At 40.5% G+C, this 25,798-nt stretch overlaps 1 protein-coding gene across 22 annotated transcripts in view; it reads left to right on the forward strand.

Annotated features, from left to right (window-relative positions):
• BBX (BBX high mobility group box domain containing) overlaps window positions 1-21,013 on the forward strand; it is a 146,293-nt gene extending 125,280 nt beyond the window's left edge. For 19 of the 22 annotated variants that reach the window (XM_072884485.1, XM_072884495.1, XM_072884580.1 and 16 more), the window contains 5 exons: window positions 1,351-1,499; window positions 9,163-9,252; window positions 16,601-16,798; window positions 17,458-17,650; window positions 20,500-21,013. In XM_072884485.1, coding sequence (XP_072740586.1) covers window positions 1,351-1,499; window positions 9,163-9,252; window positions 16,601-16,798; window positions 17,458-17,650; window positions 20,500-20,587 — 718 coding nt within the window. In that variant the 3' untranslated portion in view covers window positions 20,588-21,013. The remainder of the gene's footprint in view (window positions 1-1,350; window positions 1,500-9,162; window positions 9,253-16,600; window positions 16,799-17,457; window positions 17,651-20,499) is intronic. The other 3 variants (XM_072884540.1, XM_072884570.1, XM_072884560.1) reach the window with 3 other exon arrangements.
• Window positions 21,014-25,798: the final 4,785 nt, after the last annotated feature.

The following is a 25,798-nucleotide window of genomic DNA, read 5'->3' on the forward strand; positions in this document are numbered from 1 at the left end:
CATGACAGCTGTCAGAGCAGAAAATTGGCTTGTTTTGTGGTTGTCAGGGAGTGTCCGCGTGGAAGGGAAAGGTAGCAGTACCAAGCACCACTAATGTCAGATAACTTTGTGATTTGAAAACAAAACAAAACGTGTGCACACACACAAAAAAACCCCAAAACAAACAAACAAACCCCACCATGCACGCAGTCTGCCAAGAGCCAAGGCTGTATTTTAAGATGGAAGATTGCTTACCAAAAGAAGTAATGATTACAAAGATAGAATGAAGTAAGTATCGTTCTGTGTACCAAAGCTTTCAGAATGCAATTTGTTTGAAGTGCTGCTTCGGAGAGCAGAGGGAAATACCGTTTCTTGTGATACTTCCAAGTGTACAGTGTGTAGGGGCTGGCAGTCGTGCCAACTTTTGTCAAGGTCAGGTTTTCCATAGCAAACAGAATTAAAGAGGAGTAGAAAATGTCATTGTTCTCCTGCCATTGACGATGCTATTTATAATCTGTCTAGCTGTGCACACTGCCTTTTACTAAAATACAGTTCCTTCCTGTGCTCCTGCCTGGCTGCAAAAATTTGCTGGAACAGAATGCTTATACAAGACAATGTAGTCATTACAGCCAGAAATGCCATGCCATACCATCCTGTTTGAGTGGTTTGTTTTTATCTGGCTATTAGGAACAACAATACCATGTCTGTGGATTTCTTGAGTTGTAGGTAATCTAGTTACTTCAGCCCAACCCGAATGACTGTATGAGGGATGTTGAGTTTCTTGAAAGTATGAGCTAGTTGCATTTTTCATCTTGCAACAAATAAAATGAGGGGAGGAAATATAATCACTCAGAACAAATACAAAGCTAATTCCCACCCCAAAGCAACACGTTTTAGAATATCCCCAGAAGATTGAATAGTTTGACGTTTTTCTTCTGGTTTGAGTTGTTGTTTTCATTCCGGTGTAGGGACTTTTTTGTGAAGATACTTTATTGGTTTGTTATTTATTGGTTTTATTGTCTTTTTTCATTCCCCTCACAGAACAGACAAATCTCCTGTGCAAATCTGTGCAGCAAACAGAGCTATGTGTCACCAGCGTGACATTGATTCCCCCTCCCCACCCAATTTTAATATATGCAACTAATGTAATCAGTTTATACTGAGTTACAAATGCAGAAGCTGGAGTGTACATTCTCATCCCAAAGTTGGATTAATATATACTAGTTTGTTTACAGCGTGTGTGTGCTTACCTCTTTCCCACTCTCTCTGTGTAGATAGGTATGTATATACACACACGTGCTCCTAAACAATATATTTTTTCCTCCAGAAACGGAGTTACATTTAATTTGATTGGTTTTGTTTCCCCTTTAGCTTAGCAAAGTTGGAAGAAGAATTTGAAAAGAAATTCAACAGCCTCCCTCAATACAGTCCTATTACCTTTGACAGGAAAAATTCAGCTGTTCCAAGGAAAAAGAGAAAGGTTGGAAGCGGCTCATCTGAACAACCAAAATCCAACAAAGGTAAATTACCATGTGTGATACATTCTTAAGCAACAACAATGCTATGATAAGCTCAGGAATTTATATTTTCTATTTTTACCGTTATATGTGAAAAGTGTGAAGTCAAATAAGACATTTTTCTAGCACTGAAGTTAGTTGGTTCTCACCTGGGTTAATTTTCCTGATTTTCATGCTGAGCAGAACTGGTTAAAGTTTGTACATGAAATATATTCATCATGGCAAACAAATTTATCAAAAGCGTGAATATTTGTGAGGTAAGTGAATTTGACAAGTTTTCCCAGGACAAAATGGGATCAAGAGGTTATATTGTGACATTTTTCAAAATGTAGTTTTATGCCAGTTTGCGTTTCACTGTAATTTTAGGCTGTATAAATTAAAACATAAGATACCAGACATGTCTGAATGAAACATTTGGATTTTTTTTTTCATCAAGATTTTAACTCTCTATCATAAATTTGTAGCAAAAGTGTCCTCACATGATAAAAAAAGGTTAGAGGACAGGAAAAGCAATTCCATACCCAGCTCCATTGCTGAGGCTCTTGGAGGGAGAAACTCATGACACGTTTGGCTGCTTTATATACAAACAACCTGTGACACAGGGGTGGTAGAGAAGTAAGAATATGGTAGGGAAAACTACTTTTAGACTGTGGCAGAAATGTTGATGCATACATACAGTACAGAAGCATCACAAAATGAAGGAATGATGTGCCAGTAATCCTGCAAGATAAAAGGATGCTCAAAAGAATCCTCATTATGCACAGTTCACAATATGAAGCTGGTTTCCTTTTCTGTTACTATGGTAGTTCCACCAACTGACAGTTTTTCAGATCTAATACTGCTATTTGAGCCAGGTGACCCTGGATTAGATCTATGCCTTTTAAATGCTTCACGAATAATCACATTACAGTATGCAGGATTGAGCAGCTGTTCTTTTCTAGTGCATGCCAATTTTGGTATTGATTTTGTATTTATATAATTAGATGTGGAACAGTCACTTTTGCAAAATTAGACTTGTGCTAATACCAAGTGAGTTCTGCCTTCAAATGTCTTTCATTTTTTGTGGTATATATTTGACAGAACTTCTTCAGTGACTGTGACTGAATTGCTTTAACCACTGTATTATCATACTGTAATTAAGCAACATCTGTTGGGAACAAGATCTCCTCATCTAACGTGATCTGGCAGTTGAAGTTGTAATAGCAGCTCCTTGGATTTCTCGCTACACTATTTACCTGCAAGTGTCTGTATGTCTAAAAAATTTGCAGGCCTTATGTTGTTTGGGAATGGCACGTTAGAATGCTACCTCAAGTCAGGTAGCCCAGAACTGTGTTCTGCTTTTGTCTAGGTTCATAAGTAAGAGCTTTTAATTTTTATCCTTGTTTGCATCACTTAAAAAGCTTAGGAATATATTCAGCTATGTCTCAAGGGAAGGTCAGAAACATAACTGCAGGCAGGTTACAAGCCTGATATAAGTAGTTTTGGCACAGCCCTGCGGAGCAGGCCATGGAGCATTTGCCTCTAGCTGACAATAAGGGCTCTTTAAACTAAGCCAGCTGACTTTGCACTGAAGCAGATGGTAAACAGTCACGAGAACTTTTCCACCAAATGAGCTGTGGGGTTGCAACAAGCAGCCCCAGGGCAGGAATATCTGATCGTGACACTGCTGTTTCTGTAGTGAACATCTAACCGCAGCCCCAAACTAAATCCAGACAGAGCTAGTGATATCTGCTCCTAATTTCAACGAATGTTGAATTCACTCAGGTTAGCTGGGCAAGCTGTTAGCTTGTGTCAGTCATTCCAGCTCCCTGGAGAGTGAAGTTCAGCTCTCAAGAGGTAGCTGAAAAACCTTCTGACAAACCATTTTTCTTTTGGAAAAGAAAGATTGCTGAAAAGTAAATATTCCATGGCAATGGGTCAATTCTTAATTTGTTTTATTTCATTAGGATGCTTAAAATTAGGATACAAGTTGTCAATTTGAAATGACCTGAACCAAATTGCATACAAGCAAGCTTACTAGCTTAGTAGGGAAACTGTTTCAGCTGAGACAAACATTCATTAAGCTGAATCCTCAATTTAATTTTGTGGTGTACTGACAGGCCACTCAGCCTCATTGTGCTATTGGCTTGCCTGTGAACTGTGACGAGTCCAAAGATGGTTAGAGAATACTGACCTCCAAAGGTGTTAAGCATACAGGTCTGCAAACTAGGCTCCTGCAAGTATTGCAGGAAATTAAAATGGCATATTGTACAGAATGATAGAGCTTGGTTTGGAATGGCTCTGGGTTTTTTGAATTACCATGGATTTTTATGCCATCAGAATTAAACAAAAGTGACATCTTATTCTTGCAATGTGATGAGCATGAACCATGAAGGGTCAATATAGTCTTACGGGTGTGACTGTGTTGGGATGTCTGAGACCTTAACTTTGCTCTGCTGTGCTCTGCATTACTGTGTTGTGTAGAGTTGTTTCTGCTGCTTTGCTCTTCCTTGGGGTTGTCTCTGTAAGGTAATTAGAAGAGATGTCCAGCACAAATAGTGCCTACTAGTGGTTGGGGCCTCTGCATATTTCCAAACAACGGATAATAATCACTAGGGGTAGGTTTAGTAAACACACTTTAAAATCATTCCCTGCTTTTTTCTGAATGAGCATGTGCAGGATCATAGACTTCCCAGGCATTCTCAGTTCTTAGATAAGTACTTACTTTTTGCAGTCTACAGATCAGTGCCTACTAAATTACATTTAAAATTTGGAAAATAGGTTGGAGTGCTGCACAGTAAAACCTCCCCAGGATGTGAGGTGAATAAAAATGGATAAATGTTTTTGTTTGTTGGTTTTGGGGTGTTGTCGTCTGTCCCCCCCCCCCCCCCCCCCCCCACTAGGGCTGTGTACCTTAATATGTTTTATTTTTGAGCAAATGGTGCCAGATTGATTTTCTGTCAAATATCACTAACCTATACCTACCAGAGGCCTGATCTGCTACCTAACCCAAACAGCCAGGGTTGTCAGGACGTTTTCCTACTCCGAAGCAGTAAATGAGTGTGTCATTTACTGACTCTTCCCATTGTGCTTGTCATGTCCAGTCCTCCCTTCAGCCAGTTCTTTTCGTATAAAAACACCTGAAGAACCCTGTAATGTGAAAGCTGTTTCAAATCCACATGTGTAAGGGAACTTTCGTAAATGAGAGGCAGTTTGTTCCCTAGAGCTTTCCAAATTGTCCAGATTCTGCTCCCACTGAAATTAATGGGGGTCTTTCTTCAGCGGGAGCGGGACTGAACAAGCCGTAAAGCTTTGGCAAATTCTACCGTAAGCATTTTGAACTGGGAGTGTGCATATACAATAGTAATGTCACAAAATGGCTGAAAAATGCAGCTATACTGAATCTGTGCAGATGGCCTGCTCCGACATTTGCTGGAGCTGTGACTGATTTCTGGTTTTTTTTCTTCTTCCCAATGGCATATGTGCCAAAACATCCCACCACACAGAAGTCAGCAGTCTGCAGTGAGTCACTAATCTGCTTGTATGCAAAAATGAGCAACAGGCATAGTCATTATTTCTGCCTTGTGCTGTGAAGAAATGCTCACTTGTACACTAAGCACTTCACTAAAGCTTTCATTTTGGGAAGGCAAGGAGAGGAATGCATAGTGTGCTTTTATTTGAGAAAGGGATTTTCTACTTTTTTTTTTTTTTGGTCTGTGGCCTCTAGGACTAGAAATAAAGCATCAGCTTAAAATGGGTGCTTCTTTGTGGCATTCCTCTTGGTCTTAGCTCAGGGGCTTTTTGGCTCAGTTCAAAGCGTTCAGATGCCTGGAGATCACATCCTGTAATGTTCCAAAGATCATGACCTAAAAATACAGCATCTTCCTCCTGAGAAATGCAGAAATGCACAGACAAATCTGTTTGTTGGTTTTCTTACAATCATGTTGAAGTGTTCTCTATTTGATCAGGCCCTTTAAAATAGGGAACTTTGTGAGAGCAGAGGGGGTGTATGCCCAGAAATGTGGAGGAAATGCAGTTATGGCTTGTTATGTATGGTGGGTTAATTTTCTTGCCTGCTGCTTCCCTGAGCAGCTGCCGTTGGCTGTAGTGAGTGTCCCAGGAGGAAGTCCCTACCGCCCTCAGTGAGCACAATGGACAAGCCAGGGATTAGCAGGTGGTTAAATCCTGTGGCAACTGCTAAAGTGCTAGGGAAAGGAAGAGCCCTGTAGAATATTTCCAATAGAGAATGATGAGCAGGAGGAAAGGACTACACTTGCAGATGGGTGTATAACAATAGCAAGAAAACTAACATTAACAGTTGGGGGGTTTTTTAAGCTTTCAATAGGAAATCACATCCAGGGTCCACTGCCTAACAGCAAGCCTTTTAGGTTGGTTAGTTTTTTTGGTCATGGATTTTCTCTGGATTGAATGTTGACAAGTGCCATTTGCTCAAAGTCTTGGAGTACTTGCCTGCTGTCCCCATGAAACAGGTGTAGCCCAGCCAGCCCTCCCAAAGAGGAGTAAACTCCTGCATGGGTGAGTGTGCCTGAACTGTGCCCCTGGGGCACCTGCTAGTGAGAGCCTGAAAAGGGATATTAACTCTGTCCCAGCCAAAACCAGCACATGATCTCAGGAATGCCACCTTGTTCAGCCTTTCCTACATGCAGATGTCCTCTCTGGTCCAGACTATATTTTGCCTTCTCCATATTGGTTTCATTCAGTTACCTTCTATTAAAAGAAAAGCTCTGGTTTTCATATCTGAATATGCTATGCAAAGATCCTGTATTTGGCAGTTCATTGACTTCAGCCTTAATCTAAACACAGGATGGGATGTTGCCATTTTCGAAGAGCCACCAGATAGTCTATTCAGTAATTACTACACAATTTGTATGTCTAAGTGTGAGAGTGATTGTAATTTGGCTTTTCACAGAGGACAGTGAGCGTATCCTCTAGTTCACTCTAGTTCAGACAAGGAGTGTGGGTGAAGTTTCTCATGGAGTCAGAAGTTACATTCTCAGGTCCAATTATTGACATGTTGACCTATTTAGCTGTTAGCCCATCTTCTCTTTCACTGCATTTGTGGCCAAAGGACATTCAAGTGTCAATGGGCACTGTCTCACAGGAATAACAGCTTTTGACCCCACTGAAGTTAATGTCCTTGGATTTTCCATTTGGGAACTAAATTTTGCATGCAAGTGGAGCGTGCCTTGGAGTATCCTATACGTTGCAGATACAAACTTATGACAAAGGTACCTTGGATGGTAGAAAAGAGATGAAAGACACAGGTTTCCTTCTTCATGCCATGCTTGTCATCTTTTTGTGAGTTTTTCATCTCAGTTATTCTGAGTTGAAAGTTAGAATTGCTGGCACTGGCTGACTATCTATGACACTGATGGAAATGGTCTATAGGGTGCAGGATGAGCTGTAGAAATGGAGACTTCTGTGATACTATGTAATGTGTTGCTTATTCCAAGCATCTGCAAAAATCGCTAATTCACTACTTTAAAAAAATAATAATAAAAATGTCATAAGAATCATCTAGTTACGTACCTCTGCCTCTGTCGTCTTGTGGAACTGTTGTGGGAAGACTTGTCTCTGTTGATGTGGATGAAGTGTTTGAGCTTAGTATTCAGAAAAACTTAGTTTTTTCACTTAAGCTTTCCCTCAACCTACCTGAGCTTTTTCATTCCTTGTTTTGCACTGACACTAGACTGCTTATCCCACTCTGATACTCAGGAACCTATTGTAAAATTTGCAGAACAACACTTGAATCAGTTTGAGTGAATATGGCCTCTTTTATTGAACTTTCTGATACTTTCTATACAAGTTCTAGTGAAGCTATTCAGATACAAGCTGATGTTGCCTAAGATGGTGTCTCACTTGGACTTTATTTGGTTTGTTGTTTGACTTCTAGATTTTTGGGAGATTATTAATCTTTTCCCAAAGTTTTGATTTCTTCAGTTGTAAAAAACAAGCAGCATTGAGCCACAAAGCCAACATGTACAAAATCTTAGGGTTTCTATGCCTGTTTCTGGCTGGATTTTAGCTTTCTCTCAGTAATTTTCAATATTATTCAAACAGCCTAGTGTCTATGAATGGTTTTCCCCTCATAAGACTAGATCCTTCTTCCATGTGCTACACACTTTTCTCCTTCTTTCCCTGCATATGAAGAGTCAGTGATGGCAAATCGCAGGTGCATGATGTAGACTTACCTTGATCATGTGTTACTACATGGTTGCATTTGTGCCTCAGTATCCAATGTGTGTGTCTGGTTCCTTTTAAGGATGAGGAGGGGTGGAGGAGGCCGGTATTTGTGGTGGGTAGAATCCTGTTCCAAGTCAGCTGCAGATGGGAAGGACACCCTTTTGTTAGGCTATAAGCCGTCTTGTCACCTGCAGTGCATCTCATTGCTGTTGGGCAGGCCTGTTCTCAGCTAGCCTGAAGACTTGCTTGCCTGCTATATCTTTGGAAATAAGATTTTAAAGTGCAGTTTCTGAAAAGTAACTCCCTAAAAATGGCTTTGCAGTGTAGAGATTATGCATCTGTTATATCTTTGGTCTGTTATGTCTTACGTTGCTGCTGTATCACTGTTTACTCCATTAATGAGACAAAGGATGGCTTCTTGATGACCTCTGCTAGTGGCATGGTTTGTGGTCTGATGTCACATAAAATGTCTTCTGACTACTACTAGCAAAGACTCTGCTATCAAAGTAGCAATGATACCATGAGCTGGGCATAACCTCAATGATACCATGAGCTGGGCATAACCTCACCTTCCTCTCCTGGGAACTTTTACTTCTGCACTTGGTATAAACTCATTTCTGGTCACCAAAAAAGGTAACTCCTGCATCCTGTGGTGGGTTGGCCTTGGCTGGTAGGTAAGCCCTGTTGCTCACTCACCCTCCCCCAGTGGGATGGGGGAGAGAATTGGAAGGGCAAAAGCAAGAAAAAAAACCCTCATGGGCCAAGATAAAGACAGTTTAATAAGTGAAGGGGGGTGGGGAGAAACAAGTGATGTAAAAGCCAGCACTCACCACCAACAAACTGATGCCCAGCCAGTCCCTGAGCAATGACTATGGAAAAAACTTTCCCCCCAGTTTTATTGCTGAGCATGACATCATATGGTGTGAAATACCTCTTGGTCAGTGTGGGTCAGCTGTCCCAGCTATGTCCCCTCCCAACCTCTTGTGCATCCTCAGCCTGCTCACTGGGGTGGCAGAGTAAGAAAGAGAGATCTTGATGCTCTGTAAACAGTGTTCAGCAGTAACTAAAACATTGGTGTGTTACTAACACTCTCTTGGTCACCAGTCTAAAACACAGCACCATCCAGGCTGCCTATGAGGAAAGTTTACTCCATTCCAGTCAAACCCAGTACACATCCAAAAGAGAGCATATCTTTAAACAAACAAGCAAGAAAAACCCTTGTTTTATTGTATGGCTAAACTTTCCTAAGGTTATCATTCTCCAAAATGCTTTGTATGTGCTTAAGCATTGGGAGCTGATGGGTTGAAGTACAGCCTGCTGAAAGCCTCCAGAGTCCATTCTGGCGGAAGGTCAGGTTTTGTGCTTCCCCATTAAATGGTGTCCTGTATTAGTGGAAGGGGAGGTTGTATAGTACGTACTGTGACTGTTGTACTCTTTTGTAAAACTGCTAATTAAAAGTATGTATTATTAATGTTGTCTGTAGGTTCATTCCAGTCTCAGAAAAAGAACTTATTCCACAAAATTGTCAGCAAATGTAAGCACAGGAAGGAGAAGCTTAATGTTCCGGACACAGGTACTGGTGCATTACTTAGTTAAGGTTTTGGGCCGCCTTCTCTCTCAATTCAGTCTCGGGGAAATGCTTCTAGACAGAGGCTACTCAGCTCTCTAGTCTTTGGTTGCTTTGTTCCCTTATTTCCCTGTCTGCTTTGATTCCATTAGCTCCTGGCTCCAGTTGATCGTATTACCTTATTCCAGTATGATGCTGTTTTGTTTTTAACTGGCATCTCCCTTAATTACAGTTTCCCTGCTCCAGATGCTGTGCAGCAGAGCTGACAAAGGAAGGGCAGTTCCGCAGTTGGCCCTGAACTCTATCTTCCACAGCTCATAGCTCTTCAGTCCTTTGGTTCCTCTTCTCTCCATCCCTTCTATATCAGAGACCGTATTATTTATCCATTTGCCAGAGCATTTTTCCATGTCCCTATTTCCTCTCCCTGTGAGTTCCTGCTTTCTAGAACTTTGCAGACTGCAGCTGGTCAGGATGTAAGAGCTTGTTTCTGCACCATCTGTCAGAAGTACTAACCTAAACCAACCCTCCCTCTGTAGAAATCTTAACCAGCTTTCTGTTTGCCTCAGATTGAAGATAACTTCAACAGTTTTTTAAGTTATGTCCTGGACTTGCTCTGCCTGCTGTCCTGCTGGTAGCTCTCCAAGGTCTTTTTGTTGTTAGTGTTGTGGTCCTGCATACGTATGTACTCACAACTCTGAGGGGCATTTTTAAGTGTACAGTATGTACAGGGTTATAGTTTACTCTGCTTCCCTGCCCCCCCCCCCCTTTTTTTTTTTTCTTTCGTAGTCATATTGCCCAAATCATGCCCAGGCTGTTCCTTAGCCCTTCCACAGTGGAATTCTCTCCCACATCATCCCTGTGGTGTAGAAGAGCCTCTCTGGTTGCTCTTACTTAGGTAGCTCCATGAATTTATTCCTTTTTTTTTTCACCCCCCATCCATATCTGTTTCTTTTTAAGATAGTAAAATGACTGTCCCCATCTCCAGTTCCCCCAGCTACCTTTATGCTTAATATCTTTCTCTAAGGCTTGGCCATGTTATTTTCTCTCCTTTCCTGATGCTGTGTTTTGTGTCCTCTCTGGTGCACATGCACTATTTTCCTGCATAAGCTCTGCCAGCTCTGCTGCATTTGACAGTGCAAATATTTTGAAATTACTTGCTCTGTTGCGTTGTATTTGTACAACAAACATGTTGTGGGAGTCACTCATGGGAAGTAACTATCTTGCTTCCATGCTGGTGTGAAAAAGGCATCACACATTAACATAGTTTCTATTGAGAGCCATTCAGATTTTTGTCCCTGAATTATTAATAGACCATGTAAACTGATTAGTAGGAAAAATGGGTGTTTAAATTCTCCTGTGGGAAAAGAAACAGAAAGTATTTAATACATGATAGAGTAAAAAATACAAATATCTTAAAATCTGCAGATATAAAATGTGGCTAAACAAAATGTCAAAACTTCAATTTGATTAAAAGAAACCAGCCTGTTTTGATATAAAGTGAAGTGTGCACTATGATCAAAGATTCAAGCCTGGCAAGTGTTGAGTACCCTGGCCTCATTCCAGCACAACACAGAGGCATGTCCTTGGAAGTTAAGCATGTGAATAATGTCATCATGTCTAAACATTAAAGATGTGTCTGTGCGTTTGCTGGAGTAGGGCCAGTTTGCCAAGTTCCTCCCAAGACTGAAGCAAAGACATGAGGAACTTACCAGTCTTACACAGCCCACGTAGAAATCATCAAAGGAAAGACATTGGATATATATATTGATGGGGCACTGCATTTTCTCTGAGTTACAAAGGGGAAAAAATCTGGGGTCTTGCCTACTCTTAAGTGTACCATGTAGTGACACCGAAAGCAAAGCGGTAATCAGCAAAGTGCAGTGTGGATATGGCCTTGGCAGGTGGTGTACAGCCTCGCCATCATGTGCTGCCTATGTAACTTCATCCTTTCATGAGTTCCTAGGCAGCGGGGCCCTCTGACTTCACCGTCCCATATTCTGCAGCATTCAAGCTGGGGATCCCAGCATCTTCATTTTGATTCAAATATATAAGGATTTAGTGAATCAAACACTAAATGAAAATTTCAGCTCCTTTTTGTGGTTAGTCTATACTTGGGGTGAGTCACAAGTCTATAATGTGTGGTTTTGGTTTTTATGGAGTTAATTTTGCTGGAGGAAGGAGCTTGAATATTCTTATAGCTGGAGAGGAGACACTTGGAAGGGTTGCTGTCAGCAGGTCATGCTGGATTCATGTTTTGTCATCTTGAAAATTGTGTGCCTGCGTGCATCAGTGTTTTGAATGAAGAAAAGTAACTGCAGTGAAGGCAAATTTTGATGTGATTGGATCACGTTGTCTGGATCTGTCTCTGGTTTGAGTATATGAGTGAATTTTGACGCTATGTGACCACGTCGTACACAGCATCACCAGTGCAAATCACTGTATTATGAGTTTGCAGGTGTTTATAGAGATAGATACAGCCCAGTAAAATACCAGTGGACATGCCACAACCCCTGCTCTTCCTAGGAGAGAGCACACAGTAATGCAATTGAATATGTTAAGAGATATGTCACTTCCTTAGGAAGGCTGACAGAAGCACAGCTGGACCCATCCCTGTTTGGGGAGGTTGAACACCACTCAGCTGAGAGGCTTTTTTTCTACCACGCTGTCAAGGCTTTCTGGTGGGAAGCAATACTTTAAATAACAAGGGGTAAGTCACAACCATTGCAGGTACATTTAGTGAGCTGTGCTGAGGGCTCTTGCATGGTTTGTGTAACAACCAGATGCCATGCCGGCCTTTGCACCAGAAGGGGTGAAGAGGAGATGAACATATCCACCAGTCTCAACACTAGCTGATGTGTGAAGGAGCCCTGTCTCCTGTGGCTGGTAGAACTAACTGCCTGCTACTGATCCTCCCCATCAGCTCTCCCACACGCACATCAGTCTGTACAGCCTTGGCACATGTGTTTGAGAAAGAACAGAAAATGCAGAAAATCAGCAGAATTACCTTTTTTTTTTTTTCTGCTGAGAAAGCCCTGTTGTGTGGGGCCTGCAGCCCGGAGGGAGCCAGCAGCTCTGTGCCACTGTGCCTTTGGCATCCATCCAGGCTGGAAGAGGGCTGGGTCAGCATAGTCTCTTGCAGCAGAGCTTCCCATCCAGGCAGCTGTTCCATACACTTGGCTTGACCATCTGCTGCTTTGTCAGCAGGTGTCTCTCTGCTTGTTAGTCCCCAGCCCTTGCTGCAGCTTTGTGTGCCGCCTGACCCCATGAGCAGTATTGCAGCAGCATCCTGTTGTCAGAAGAGCTGGAATTTCCACCAGGGTATAGGTCAGAGCGTGCTTGGCGTCACTTCCTTGGCAAAGTGGTTCCCCGGGCACTGGTGACTTGAAGCTTTGCTCTGCCTTGCTAGGCTTCCCCTTTTTAACTTCATAAAGACCACTAAAGCATTACAGCCCACCTTTCTTTCTTGATACTAGCATGCTTAGACCCACAGAGCATTCATTCTCCAGTAAATGTGGTTAAACTTCTGCAGCGCTCTCTTGTAACAGATAGGCATCGCTGAAGAAATTATTTTAAATATGTCTGTGTCTTGCTGGGGTTCAGTCTGAAAAGCTTGTCCTCTTCTGTGGTGTGCTGAGTCAGTCCAATTGACTTCATTTTTCTCGTTCACAAAGATTGGGGGAAATAAGGCTACATGTACGCTGCCTGCCTGCAGGATAGGGTAAACTGTCCATGCTAACTTTTAACAAATCCAGCTCAGGAAACCGTCTGGCATAGGGCTCTAGATGTTTTTCTCTCAAAGTCATTTTTGTCACTGCCAAAAGGCCCACATCTTCATATCATGTGCTCAACCCTGCTTGCAAAAATAGCTCTGTAGTTCTGCATGTGCTACTGCGTGAGGAAAGCTAACTATGTAAATACCTGTTTGCAGGACTGCAGAGTAGCTGCAGAACCTCATTTCATTTCTAGACAGCATTCTCCTGAAAATTAGCTGAGCTCTACATGGGACAGCTCTTGAACACAGGACTGTGTGGAAACAGAAGGGATGTAAAATAGATTAAAGAAATTTATTAAAGAAAAATACAGGGAATCAAACTTGTTTAGCCCTGTCCTTTCTGCACAGCAAAACCAAGTCCTGGTTTGGTGCATCTGTATGGATATACCTTTGTCAGTTGAAGCAATGGGGTGCTGTTCCTCTTGAAGGAGGTGCAGGAGGACCCCTGTTAGCACCTAGCTTAGCTATACCGTTGTTGAGGCATGGACTCCTTTCTCCTCTGGAGTTCAGTGCAAAGGGTCTTTTGAGTGAAGCCTTTGTGTGATTTCCTCCAAGTTAGGTTTTATGACTGCTTGAATAATAAACTGTAGAGAAGTCAATGAAATGATTTCTTATCCCAGTATCCATTAAGACTGATAGAGAAGAAAAAAGAAGCTCTTCCCTTCAACACCCACCCTCCACCTACACACACACAAAAAAATACTCATTAACTGTTCACCTTTAATCCTTCCTTCTTCAAAACTGGATAGCGCAGCGGTGTTATGATGAAGTGATAAAGAGCTTGCTTTAGAGCTAGAGGAGAAAAAAAAGTAGAGGACTCCTCAAGTCTCATTTCAAGGATTGAAAAACCTTAAAACATGGAGAGAGAATATACTTGATGCATCCTGAGTTTGTCAGCCACCTTCTGCTATTTCTTAGTCAAACACGCCAACATCATATACTCCTCCTTATATCCTTAATAACTATCACCTCTTTTTATTTTACCTGTCAAGGTTTTTTCTTATCTTTAATTTTTTGAGCTTTTTGACGCATACAATATGAGAAAGAAAATAAATGTAAAAGGGAACTGTCTACTGTATTGACCAATCAAGTTAATTTCTAGTGACCTGACATGGCTTGTAATATACAACACATCTAATTAAAAAACATACCAGATCAGATTTGTTTCTGTTGTATGTTGTTTATTGTTTGAAGTCATGTCTTAATATATTTTTTTTTACATTTAATAAAAGTTACTTGTATTACTAAGATTAAAGCTATTTAAACTCAGTCAAACTAGAATTAAACAGCACTGTCAAAGTACTGTCTAATTAGAGCAAATGCCCAAATCAGAATTAACAAATAGTATTGGACTATAACCAAACCATCACATTAATACATAATCAATGCTTATGAATTCCCAAGTAAGAAATCTAGAGAGAAAGCTGCCCATTTAATTATACGTTCCAACTAAGATTTTGGTCTTGGTCAGCGCAATAAGCTTATCTGAACATCTCACTATTAGCCCAATTGAGTTACTTGAAAGTCACATTTGCAGTCATTGGTGCTTCTACTTAATTGGACTGTTATGAGGCAGATCTTTTCTTGTGATTTCTCTTGCTCTCTTTACAAAAAGATTTCTCTTTGCTCTCTTTATAAAAACTTTTGCATGGAAAAGCAGAGCTTAGCTGTGCTCTGGAAAGGTTAGCAGCTATAGCTAAACATTGAGAAAAGCTAATTGAAGCTGTGTGCTTTTTTTTCAAAATAAAGAGCATGCACAAGTTCAAAAATGTTTTACAAGATAAGATATTAACATGAATTAAGGTTTGGAACATTTCAAAATGTTTTTACACCTATGTACTAGATCTGATTGTATTCTTATGCCATAAAACATTAAAAGGTCCTGTCCCACTTAAAAGAGTAAAGGGCAATAGCTAATAAGATAAAATGTGTTAAGCTATTCTCTTCACTCAGTCCACATCCTCGCACGGTTAACAGTTAAAAGTTAAAGAAGCTAGAAAAAGATAGAGGTTGTATTAGCCATATCTTTGAATAGGAAGCTCATTAAATCTAAAAAACAAACAATAAATACACAGTAAATACACACCAAAATGAAAGAGAGCAAAGGCCATGCAGACTGCTTGGCTATTGTGCATGGTTTGTGGGGTTGGGTGCTCCTGCATGACACAACCAGTCTCGTTCAGTGCTGAGCCCTTCTGAAAGAGCAGTTGTTTGCACTCCGGCTTGAGTTTTATGCATGTAATTTTTGCTGGTCCTACCACCCAGAAAATGAACAAATGGGTCTTAAACATATCTTTAAAATGGGAAGAAAGATTGAAAGAAATTGTGGGGAAGAGAGAGCTAACTATAGACACAGTAACAGCTGTGAAATATATAAAGAACTGTTGAAGGAGATGGGGTATAACCTGATGGGTAGTAAAGAAAACAAGTTGGAAATGCAGCAGGGGAGATGAGGTGCAGGCATTAGGAAAAAATACCTAATCACTCAGGATGGCAGTGCACTGGGAAAAAACACCCCAAGCACATGAGTGCTCCCAGTTTCAAAACAGGTTAGATGGGCATCTGTAAGAAACAACTTTGGCATTCCCTTTGCTACCTGTAGTTTCTTTCTAACGCGAGCTTACGGTGATCGCAGATGGTGTAGGCCTCATAATGCTTTCATCACAGGAGGAAAAAAAAGATGTCACAGATTGAATTTATGGACAAAGTGATACCCTATGGTATCAGCAGTATGGCTTATTAAATCAGAAATTACAAACAATTGACGACTACATACTGATCTCAGACTTTAGAAGCTTAAATACATTTTTTGATTGCTGTCTGACCGATTTCTTCATGAACAAGATTAAAGTGACTGTTTAGTCAGGTGAAAATTTGTCATCGTGTTCTACTTCAGGGCAGAAGGCTACTTCAGAATGCCAACACTGGTACCGTTGAGAAAGATTCAAACTGTTCCTTTCTCACTCTCTGACTTTATGTAGGCAGTATTTCCATCACGGTATCCCGTGCTTGCTTTCTTTTTTTAGCATTCTTTTCTTCAACTGTGATCCAGCTCTGCTTTTGTATTTGCTGTCTTTTGGGTGTTTTTTAAGGTTTGTTGTTTTGTAAAAGACAGTATTTCCCTCTGCTTAGAGGAGACGACGTAGAGTGACTATAGATGAAAGACTGGGGGTTAGTCAGGAATTCCTGAATTCTGCTTGTGAGTCTGTGAGCTAAGATAAGCTTACATGAGGACCATTATTGTTCCTTAAATACATTTGGTCTCTTAGCTAATTGCTGGCATCTTCTGTTGCAGAGTGTTTTATACAGACTGTTTGATACACTGCTCCCACTGAAGTGCTACTGCCAGTCTCACAGTTTTCTTTGCAAATACTAGAAACTTGAACTTTCCGGGATATCTTGAAGAGCTGATGCTACTATTTCCCTGCAAATATCTGCAGCATTCGGATCATATCTTGCCATGGATTATGCTCTGAGTACCTGTGAGGGAAGGCTTTATGCAGATAGATGCAAAATTATAAACAAGCATAGCTAGGAGCTGAATTATTCTACATGTAAAACTGCATTTTTATCCTCTTTCAGCCATACTCTCAGAAGACAGAATTTCCAGTGAGTCTGCCTGGAAGAATAAAATTTCTATATCTGCCCTAAACACTCCAGAGCCAGCAATGATGCATGAGCCTTTAGTTGGCAGCCAGAAGAGGAAAGCAAGGAAAACTAAGATCACACATCTTGTCCGAACAGCAGATGGTCGAGTGTCACCAGCAGGAGGGACACTGGGTAAGGAAATTGGAGTTCAAATTTTGTTACAACTGAATGGTTGGAGAAAGTTTGGGAGTACAAGAAACCTATCAGGGAAGTATTTTTCAGTTAGCTTGGTTTCATACCTGCTTAGAAAGGTAATTCCTTAAAATAGTTATCAATCAACTGGGAAATCAGTGTGTCCATAATGGCCAGCTTCTTTTGTTTGAATGGCCAAATCTGTCTTCTCTCCCTGGATATTTCTAAGAACTAAGAGTTCATATAGAGAGAAATGGAAAATGGTTACCTTTCATAATTTGTTTCCAGTCCAGCAAAGAAATTACACTGCACCTAGTTGTAGGATGTAAAAATTAATTCCATAATATGACAGTCAATGCCACAGTCCTTGCAGGAGTCCTCTGCAGTTAAGATAATCTTTCAGGACACAAAAGCTCTCTTGCCTGACCTAAAAGATCAAACTCAGTTGAATGCAAGATCAGTAAACTGCTTCATAAACCTTAGTACTGTGCTTCTGCCAATCGCTTGGGTCAGAAGAGGTTGCAGCATGAATTAGATTACAATTGCAAAATCAAAGTCCTAAAGGTAAAGATTCTGTTAACAGCAGACCAGTCAGTATATCGATGGGCCGCTGTGAATTTAAGGGCTAGATTTGCAAGCTTAACTTTCTTTTATTGCAGAGGAGAAGCCAAAAGAGCTGCCGCAAAGTACTCTTCAAAAAACATCAAGTGCAGAAACAGATTGCAACAGTGAATGCTCCAGAAATGCAGAGACAGAAGAAAATCATAGTATTACATCAGATATGCCAGCGGTGTCTGCATTTTTTAGCTTAGCTGCTCTGGCAGAAGTAGCAGCCATGGAAAATGTGCACAGGTATGGTTTTCTTTTCTCCTTGTTGTCTAAGTAGTATGTGGCTGCCAGCTTGTTCAGAAAGCATGTGAATTGCAGACGGTTTAATTTGGCCTGTGTTTCCTCTTCCACAGCTTTCTATGAACCTATGTTTTACACCCGTAAAACATACATTGCTTAGTAGTGTTAAGTCTTCACCTAAATGACAATTGTAATCTATTTCAGTAATCAGTAAAATGATCCTCCCTGGTAAGCTTACCTACCAGTTTTTGTATATAAACAGGTTCATATGCTCCTTGAGATCCTAATGATTGAGGATTTCTAATTATCAGATGCCATTTGTCAGATAATAGCAGATTTAAATAGCTATTGCATGCTGATTTGCCTTTTTCAGTGGCCTTAAGACTGTGGAGAGAATTTCATAGAACTTCAGCTGAAGTTTTTATGCTGAACATGGCTGAAGGAAGCACTTGTTATTTTTACTCTTGTGCTTTGGTGTGTAGGAGGCAAAGCATCTGCAGAATGGCATGGGGCAGAACAACTCTGAGTGATGGAAAGCCACATTAGTTTGGGTTGGTCCTCTCAGTTACTGAGTAGACCATCCACACAGATAACGTGGAGAACGCACAGGTTACTTAGGGCTGTTGGATCACTTCAGCATGGTCAGATCCTGCATGCTAGGCCTGTGATGGGAGGAAACCAATGACAGCAACTCCTCCTTGGCTCTTAATTATCCAGTGTTGTTCTTTGATGCTGCAGCTTATCAGAGGTGAAACCCCCTGCTTTCCTGCAGCGGAAAGTCAGTGAGGAAATGCTGGGCCAGTTTGAAACCATCACAGCCTCTGCAAATGGTGTTTGACAGATTGCTCACTGCCTAAGAAACTCCACAAGGCAGCGGTTGATGAAACCATTCACAACCTCAGTTTACTGTTGATCTCGTGGCCCCCATCGGCCACCCTAGTCCTGTGTGTTCAGGCTGCGCATCAAACATTGAAAGGCTTTTTAGAAGCTCAGGGGTCCTACAAGAAAAAAGTCAGCTGAACCCAGCCTGATAGCTCTTCTCTGCAGACTCTGTTGTCTTGCTTAAGCAACATTGTTTTGGGTGAGAAGTGTTTTCACACTGGAGTCAGCCTGGCCTTTCCTCCCAGCATTGCCAAACAAGTGTTTGCTATCAAGACAGCAAAAGTCTGAACTCGTTTCTGTCATCTTCTGTGGTCAGAAGCCACAAAGTGAGACTTGGGGAAGTGCTGTGCTAAGCTCTGCTCTCGCTCACACCAGTGTGGTTTCATTGATTTCCATTAACAATGACCAGAATTGCACAAGAGCAACAGGATTCTCTTCGCTGTGGTTTTTTCCTCTTTGTCCTCTAAGAGTTCTTGTCCTCCTCTTGTCCCTGTTGAACTAATGTTTTACATAGCCTTCTGTTAGTGTCTGTCTTTCTTACTCCCACCTTTTGTCATCTCGTCATGCAGCTAGACCAGTGCAGCACCTTCCATGAGGCCTGCAAACACCAAACCGGCAAATGTCCAGCAAGCGTTGCAAATTCCAGCTTGTCATCAGCCCAGGGGGAAATGACAACAGGGGAGGACTCTTTCCCAGTAGAAACTTAGCCATGTCTCTTGGAGGCTTGGCAAATGGAAGTCAAAACAAAAACCTAAATCTGATGGGCTAGATGCTTCTTTATTTTCTACTCTGTCAACTGTTTGTTATCTTTTACAACTCACTTCTTTATTTGCAAATAGCCAGAAATGAGAACAACAGCATTAGAGGTTTGCTCGATGTGTTTCTTCAGTGTCTGAATTTAATTATTAAATAATTTCACAGAGCCTTGGGCCATGGAAGCCAGTCTCCTTTTTACCTGTAATTAGAGCTTGTCGGGAAATGGCAGCGTGGTTTCCATTTTGAAGGTTTTTGTTTAGCTTTTTTTACCTTGTGCCTGCCCCAGTTAAGTGCTGTGAGCCTGAGCTGCATTTTGTGCCAAGGCCACTTCATTGCACTCCGGTTGTGCAAGGCACATTGGTACCTCCGTTTCTGCTGGGGTCTTAGCTGTGCCAGAGTGAGTTAAAGTGGCCCTTGTGTAAATAAGAAGTGGGCCCCAGATTTTTATTGCTGCAAATGACACATACTGTGACAAAAATAGAACCTGACTTGTGAGATTAGGTAACAGGCAGTGACGTGCTTTGTGTATGTATTTTAAAAGGCAAGCTGCAAAGGAGCTCTCCCAAGTCCATCTGCTATAGTGTTTGATGTTGGTTTCCAGCACACAATTCTGGCGCAGTTTATTTTTGTGATACCCTGTGTCAGGGCATCATTTGTAAATTAACACTGCTGTAGTAATGAAATAGATGTGCTGGGCTGATGAAGTGTTAAGTCATGAAACTTGGAGTAATCCCAACGTGCAGCTCTGCTGATGAGTATATTTCCATATTGCTTAATAGCTGGCTGTTGACTCGCATTAACATGATACATGCCTCTGTGCATTTACCTTCTTTTTCCACACATGAGCTGTACTCTCTGCTTCTGAGGGCTGAAGCCACTCCCTTACAAAATGAGTAGCAGCACTTGTGCACTCTTAACTTACTCTTCAGCCATGCATTTTGTTTTCTGGAGTCAAATACCATCAGGTCTTGGTTTTGCCTGACTTTGCATTGTGTTGCCAGTTGTCCTCAGGATATTGTGTTACTGTTGAAGGAATACCTCTAAAAAGAGCATGTAACAACAGTATGTGGGCACCTGTAGTAGCAGGGAGTTACAGTGCTGTAATGTCACATGTTAAACCATATCACATGCTGCTTTCCATCCTTTCTGGTCTGATAAAAGCATGTCCAGTGCTCCAAATAATGATGGGTGGCTTTTCTTTTCTTCTTTTGCAGAAGTCAGAGGGCCACACCTCTTCCACATGACGGACAGCCAAATGAAATGTCTCAGGCTCCAGTGCTTATTTCCTGCGCTGACCAGTGAAGCTCCACTTTATTGTAAAACATTGTGCTTTACCTAATATCCTAGCCTTGTCTTTACCAAGGGAAGCTAGTCAGTCCATATGATGGAAACTATAGACTGCAAGCAAGTGCTTATTGCTCTGAGTGGCCCAGAATTCACTGGAAGCCAGACATTAGCAACTTGGGCCAGGTCGTCAAATCGGAACCCAGTATGTAGGAGGGTGATATTAATAGTCTATTAATGAACAGAAATGGAATGATCCCAGAGCTTGCTTTCTATTGAAGGCTTTTAAACAGTACATAGGTGGTTGGTGTGAAAAAGGCTGCCTTTACTGTTAGCTCACACAGCATCTCTTTTACCAACCAGAGAGTACGGCAACTAGTTTCGTATAATACCTAGTTATTCTAAATGAAAATGAAAAAAAAAAAAAAACAACAACAACAAAAACACTGACGCACTGCACTAGTTATTATTAGATATTCTTAGTCATTTTTGTACATGAAGATTTAAGTTTTAAGATGGTTTATATTAATAGGTTATGCCTACGTTTATATTGTAGAATGAATTTAAAACCTGTTCCAGAGAACTCAAGGCAGCCTGGACAGATGTACCATTGTTAGCGGTGTTTGGGCAGCCATGTGGTCCAGATGTTCTGCACTTTTATATTTGCCACCAGAGTGGTAGAGTTTACTGGCAAAAATTCTGACAGGCTGTGTTTGGGTTTGTTTCGTTTTAATTTAGCTTTGAATAACCAGGATGATGTGCATTAGAAAAAGGAGTGGTGTATGGAAAAGAAAATACTGCAGATAATTGACTTGTCTTTCATGCCTTGGAGGGTTCCTTTATTTTTGCATAGATATCTGAGTGACTTGGTGAAACTTTCCTGTAAACAAAAAGTACTGCAAATGCGTTTTTCAAAAGTGACCTTAGTATTATTTCACCGTTCTGAAAAACCTAAAACCGTGACTTTTCGATATACATGTACACTGATACACATACCTTTTACATTTTACAGACACTGGCATTGTTGTAGTTACTATGCACAGTCCAAATCAGCTTCAGAATTTGTGTAAAGGGCCAATTACAGTTTGCATTGGTAAAGTGGCAAGTTGTATACAGATAAACTACAACCGAAGAGTAATGTTTGACTGAATTCAGACTACCAAACAGATCCATCTGCCAGTTTCTGTCTTTGCTTATGTTGAATTTTTGTGTTTTGCTCTCATAAATACATCCCAAAAGCAGTCCAAGTGTATCACTTGGCCTGTTATCTTCGCTATCTTGACTTACACTATTGTATAACTAAGCATTGATTCCTACCAACAGATGCAAAACGATCACTAGTAATTGATCTAAAGCTACAAATTCAACAGGGTACTTCTTCTATAGCACAAGATGTTTCCCTACTTTTTGCATTGTAGCACAACAATTTACCAAATTGGACTCCAGCAATAATTTTCTATTAGTCTTCGTCATACCGGCTGAACTTTTGATAGTATTAGCTTGAGTTTGAAGTTCTTTGAATTAAGTCTTTAAATGATGCGAGTTTACATCATTCTATCAGGCATTCTTATTTATACTTGACTGAATTGATAATGTGTTTTGGGGTTATTTTGTAACTAATTTGATGTAATAGCCATATGGACAGTAACTCTATTAATGCTTGCTAGGTTTAGCCTTTCATTGTTGTAGTTAAGTGAAAGTCTTTGGTTCAGTGTCGGGAAACAATATACAACATACCACACGAGTTGTAACAGAGGATTAAAGATCTGACAAAAGGCAGGTAGCTGGGGAAGTGTCACTGAAACAGCACCATCGAGGATGCATGTGTTGGAAGAAGGGAACAACAGCAAAAGAACAACAAAATTTACGAGCCAATGAGTCAGTGAAAAGGCTTCTTAAAAATTCAGGTGAATATATGACTAAGAGCCCCTAGAATGCCATTGCAGCCTATGGCAGTATTTTTAATAAGATTTTATTAAAGTTTTATAAGTTATTTTAACAAGACAGGAAAAACTTAAAAGACTTAAAACTGTTGGGTCACAGCAAGGTGGCTGTTGGAGTTATGGACCACTTTATAATTAGCTGAAATCCAAATATGTTACAGTGCAGGCCGTTCACGTTGACAATGGTACTAACTTATTTCTCTAGAAACCTTTAGAGTAGATATATTTTTGTCAAAGCACCCCATCCTTCCTCGATTTAAATTTCAATATTGTTCCTGGAGATATTTCTGTATATTAATGGTACCTTTTTTAAAAGAAACAGAAAATTACTTTTTTCTATATGAATTAATATCTTACTTGATCTGCTTTTCCTTGACTTTCCCTTAGAGAGGGGGTAGGGTTGGGTCAGTTTACTGGATATGACTGTTTTCAGATACTTATAAACCTTTTTGTAGATATGCTTAATTTTTAAGCGATTAGGCACTGAGAGTAGCAGAAATCCTGCAAAGCTTTATAGTTCACTAGGCATTTGCCTTTGTTGGTTCTCTGAGTGATGTCTTGATTTCAGTAGCTAGAATTTTCCCTGAATCTACTAGAAGGGGTATCAGTATTTTCAGGTAACAAAGTCTGTTAGCACAACAAAAATTTCAGACCAATATCTTACTGTATTGGGGTTGGGTTTTTTCCTTGTTTGTTTTGTTTTAATTTTTATTAATTTCAGCTGCTTTCATTTTGGAAAATCTTATTGCTATTGTGTGTACTTCAGTATACCAGCAAACACTGTTACCCGTTAACACATTGTCCACAAATGCCTCTAGAGAAGAAATTGTTGCACCTTATGTATATCTCAAGCAAACCAAAATATGATGCTTTTCTGCTTTGTTTATTCTGAATATGTTGTATCATACTTTACTGAACCCATTTTAACTTAGCTAAAGCTATCAATATTTATGCATTTCACATTATTTTCTGGATCTGAACCTGTGTATAAATCTTTCTTTAAAAAAAAAAAAAAGAAAAGCATTTACCGTAGTCGTCCTCTGTGACTTATCCATGGGAGGGGGGAATCTTGTCTCAAGTGTAAAATGCAGTACTGTCCCAGTTTTCGTTGGCTTTTATTTATTTAGTGATCTTTGATATTTCATATGTAGTTTTGAGGTATACAAAATATATTGTTGTAGCCGAAGCTACAGATTTAAGCAGCTGGGAGAAAATTACTGTAATGTCTTCTTAATTGTTCTAGTACTGTATACAAATATGGGAAAAATGTTCTGCAGAACATTTGAGATGCAGATTCTTGTCCCCACAGTAGGTTATTTTCCAGATATTAGACCAAATCAATCAAAACTCTATGATCTTAAAGGTCTTTTCCAATCGAAATTATTTTATGATTCTAAAAACATCTATGGAGATTACTTAATGCTCTGCTTATGGCAGTAACTACCCCTTGAATGTGCTGTGATTTCAGAAATAGAATATATTTATTTAAGATGACTGAATGCTCTTTTATACTAATTCAATATCCCAAAGTCATGAGCAAGAGACTTCTTGGTAGTTTGGGTATCTATTTTATAGCATTGGTGCATGACTTTTGAAATTAAAGTGATAAGCGTTGTTGGAAAGGGGCACAGGAACAAGGGACTGGTAGAAGTGTGTGAACTTGTGGTGTTTAAATTCCAGCTTTGGTCTTTATTATTTGGGTGAAAGCTGCCTTTGTAGCACAAGGCTGAAAAGCACTCTGCAGTTTGTATCAAGTAGAAACCCAAGAGAGTTGTAACTCACATCAGAACGAGGGAATGCCTTACAGTTTGGATGCTATCTTTTGGAACAGGATACTAACTCGAAGCAGTTTTAATTTCCTCTACCTGTTTAGCTACTGTACGGATACTGAACAGACTGAAGGCAACAGTAGTAGATGTGGGACAGCTAAGAGAGAATGAAAGGAAAGCTGGCCTTTGTTCTCAGTATGGCAAAGTTATGGCAACAAAGGGGAATTAGGAAAAAAGATAGATCGTGTATATATATGCGTGAGTATGCGTGTGTGCTTGTGCGCCTGGGTGTGTACATTCTGAAAAAAAAAATTTAGGAAAAACAAAAATATGATGGGTCTGCAAGAGACTGTAATGTATGTTGACCCTTTGAGTGCACTCCCTTTTTTTGAATGCTGAGTCTAATATGGCTACCTCTCCTAAAAGACTACTTTTGTTAACTTCCATTTGCTTTCAGGCTTGATCGTGTAATCTTTTCAGCCATTGATACCATTTGTATATCACTGTGTGCTTTACTTTGTAAGAGCAACATTTATATAGCACAGACAACGTAAAGGCTGAATATACAGTGGTAGCCAAACTATGTTGCTGGAGCATTTTTGTTTAACCTCTGCTACAGTCATATGGGTTGCAGGACATGGGCCCGCCAGCTCTAGTTGGTTCAGTGAGATCGGTTTTTGTAACAGCAGAAAATGCAGTGCTCATGGGGTGGTGGACTTCAGATATTGCCAGAGGTGACGCATTAAGCCAAATGCTGCTCTTGAAACTTATTCTGGAGTTTACGTTTGCAATCCTGATTTCGCAAAGGACACATAACTGTGCAACTTGTGTGTTGTATACCATACATTATCCATTAGATGCCGTTTGTTTGCCGTGCTTGTTTGATAGATTGTAGAGCTCCTAGGTATCTTTGCCACGTTTTGTAATACTAGTGGCATTCTCCTTATTACCTTGTACATATTGTGGAACTGTCACCTATAGCTGCCAGGATGCTGAGGCACTTCAGGACACTGAGCGCCGTGAATGAGTGCATTTAGTATGTGAAAAAGTTACTTGCCTCCTCCCCTGAATTCCCCAATAAAAAGGCACAGTGAGGTTTATGCTCTCACCTAAGTACTGAGTCATTTATATACTTAGTATTTTCTACTGAATTGACAACTTTGAAGAAGCTTATGAGATGGATGCGTATTTCATGTTCCCCCACTAATTCTTCTAAGGCAGAAATCTAGGAAGACTTGACATGAGATCTCCACTCAGCAACACACCTAAGCTTACGCTGAAAACCATCCTTACTGAAGGGGCAGCATCATTGTTTGCACTGTGACAGTGCAGGAGCCCCAGTTACAGACCACTACGCTCTTGGAGTTAAGCTTGGGCTTGCGTGATGTTCTTGGGGGAGGCACGTCATTGTGACTTAGGGCCTTCATTGACGTGGAATTTTAAAAATGACTGCAAGTAGCTTAACATTTACTGAGTTCTTCCAAAGAATTGTAATGTAGTTTCTGGGTCTTAACTGT

The sequence above is a fragment of the Ciconia boyciana genome, chromosome 1 (genome assembly GCF_034638445.1).
Source record: "Ciconia boyciana chromosome 1, ASM3463844v1, whole genome shotgun sequence".
NCBI classification, from domain to species: domain Eukaryota; kingdom Metazoa; phylum Chordata; class Aves; order Ciconiiformes; family Ciconiidae; genus Ciconia; species Ciconia boyciana.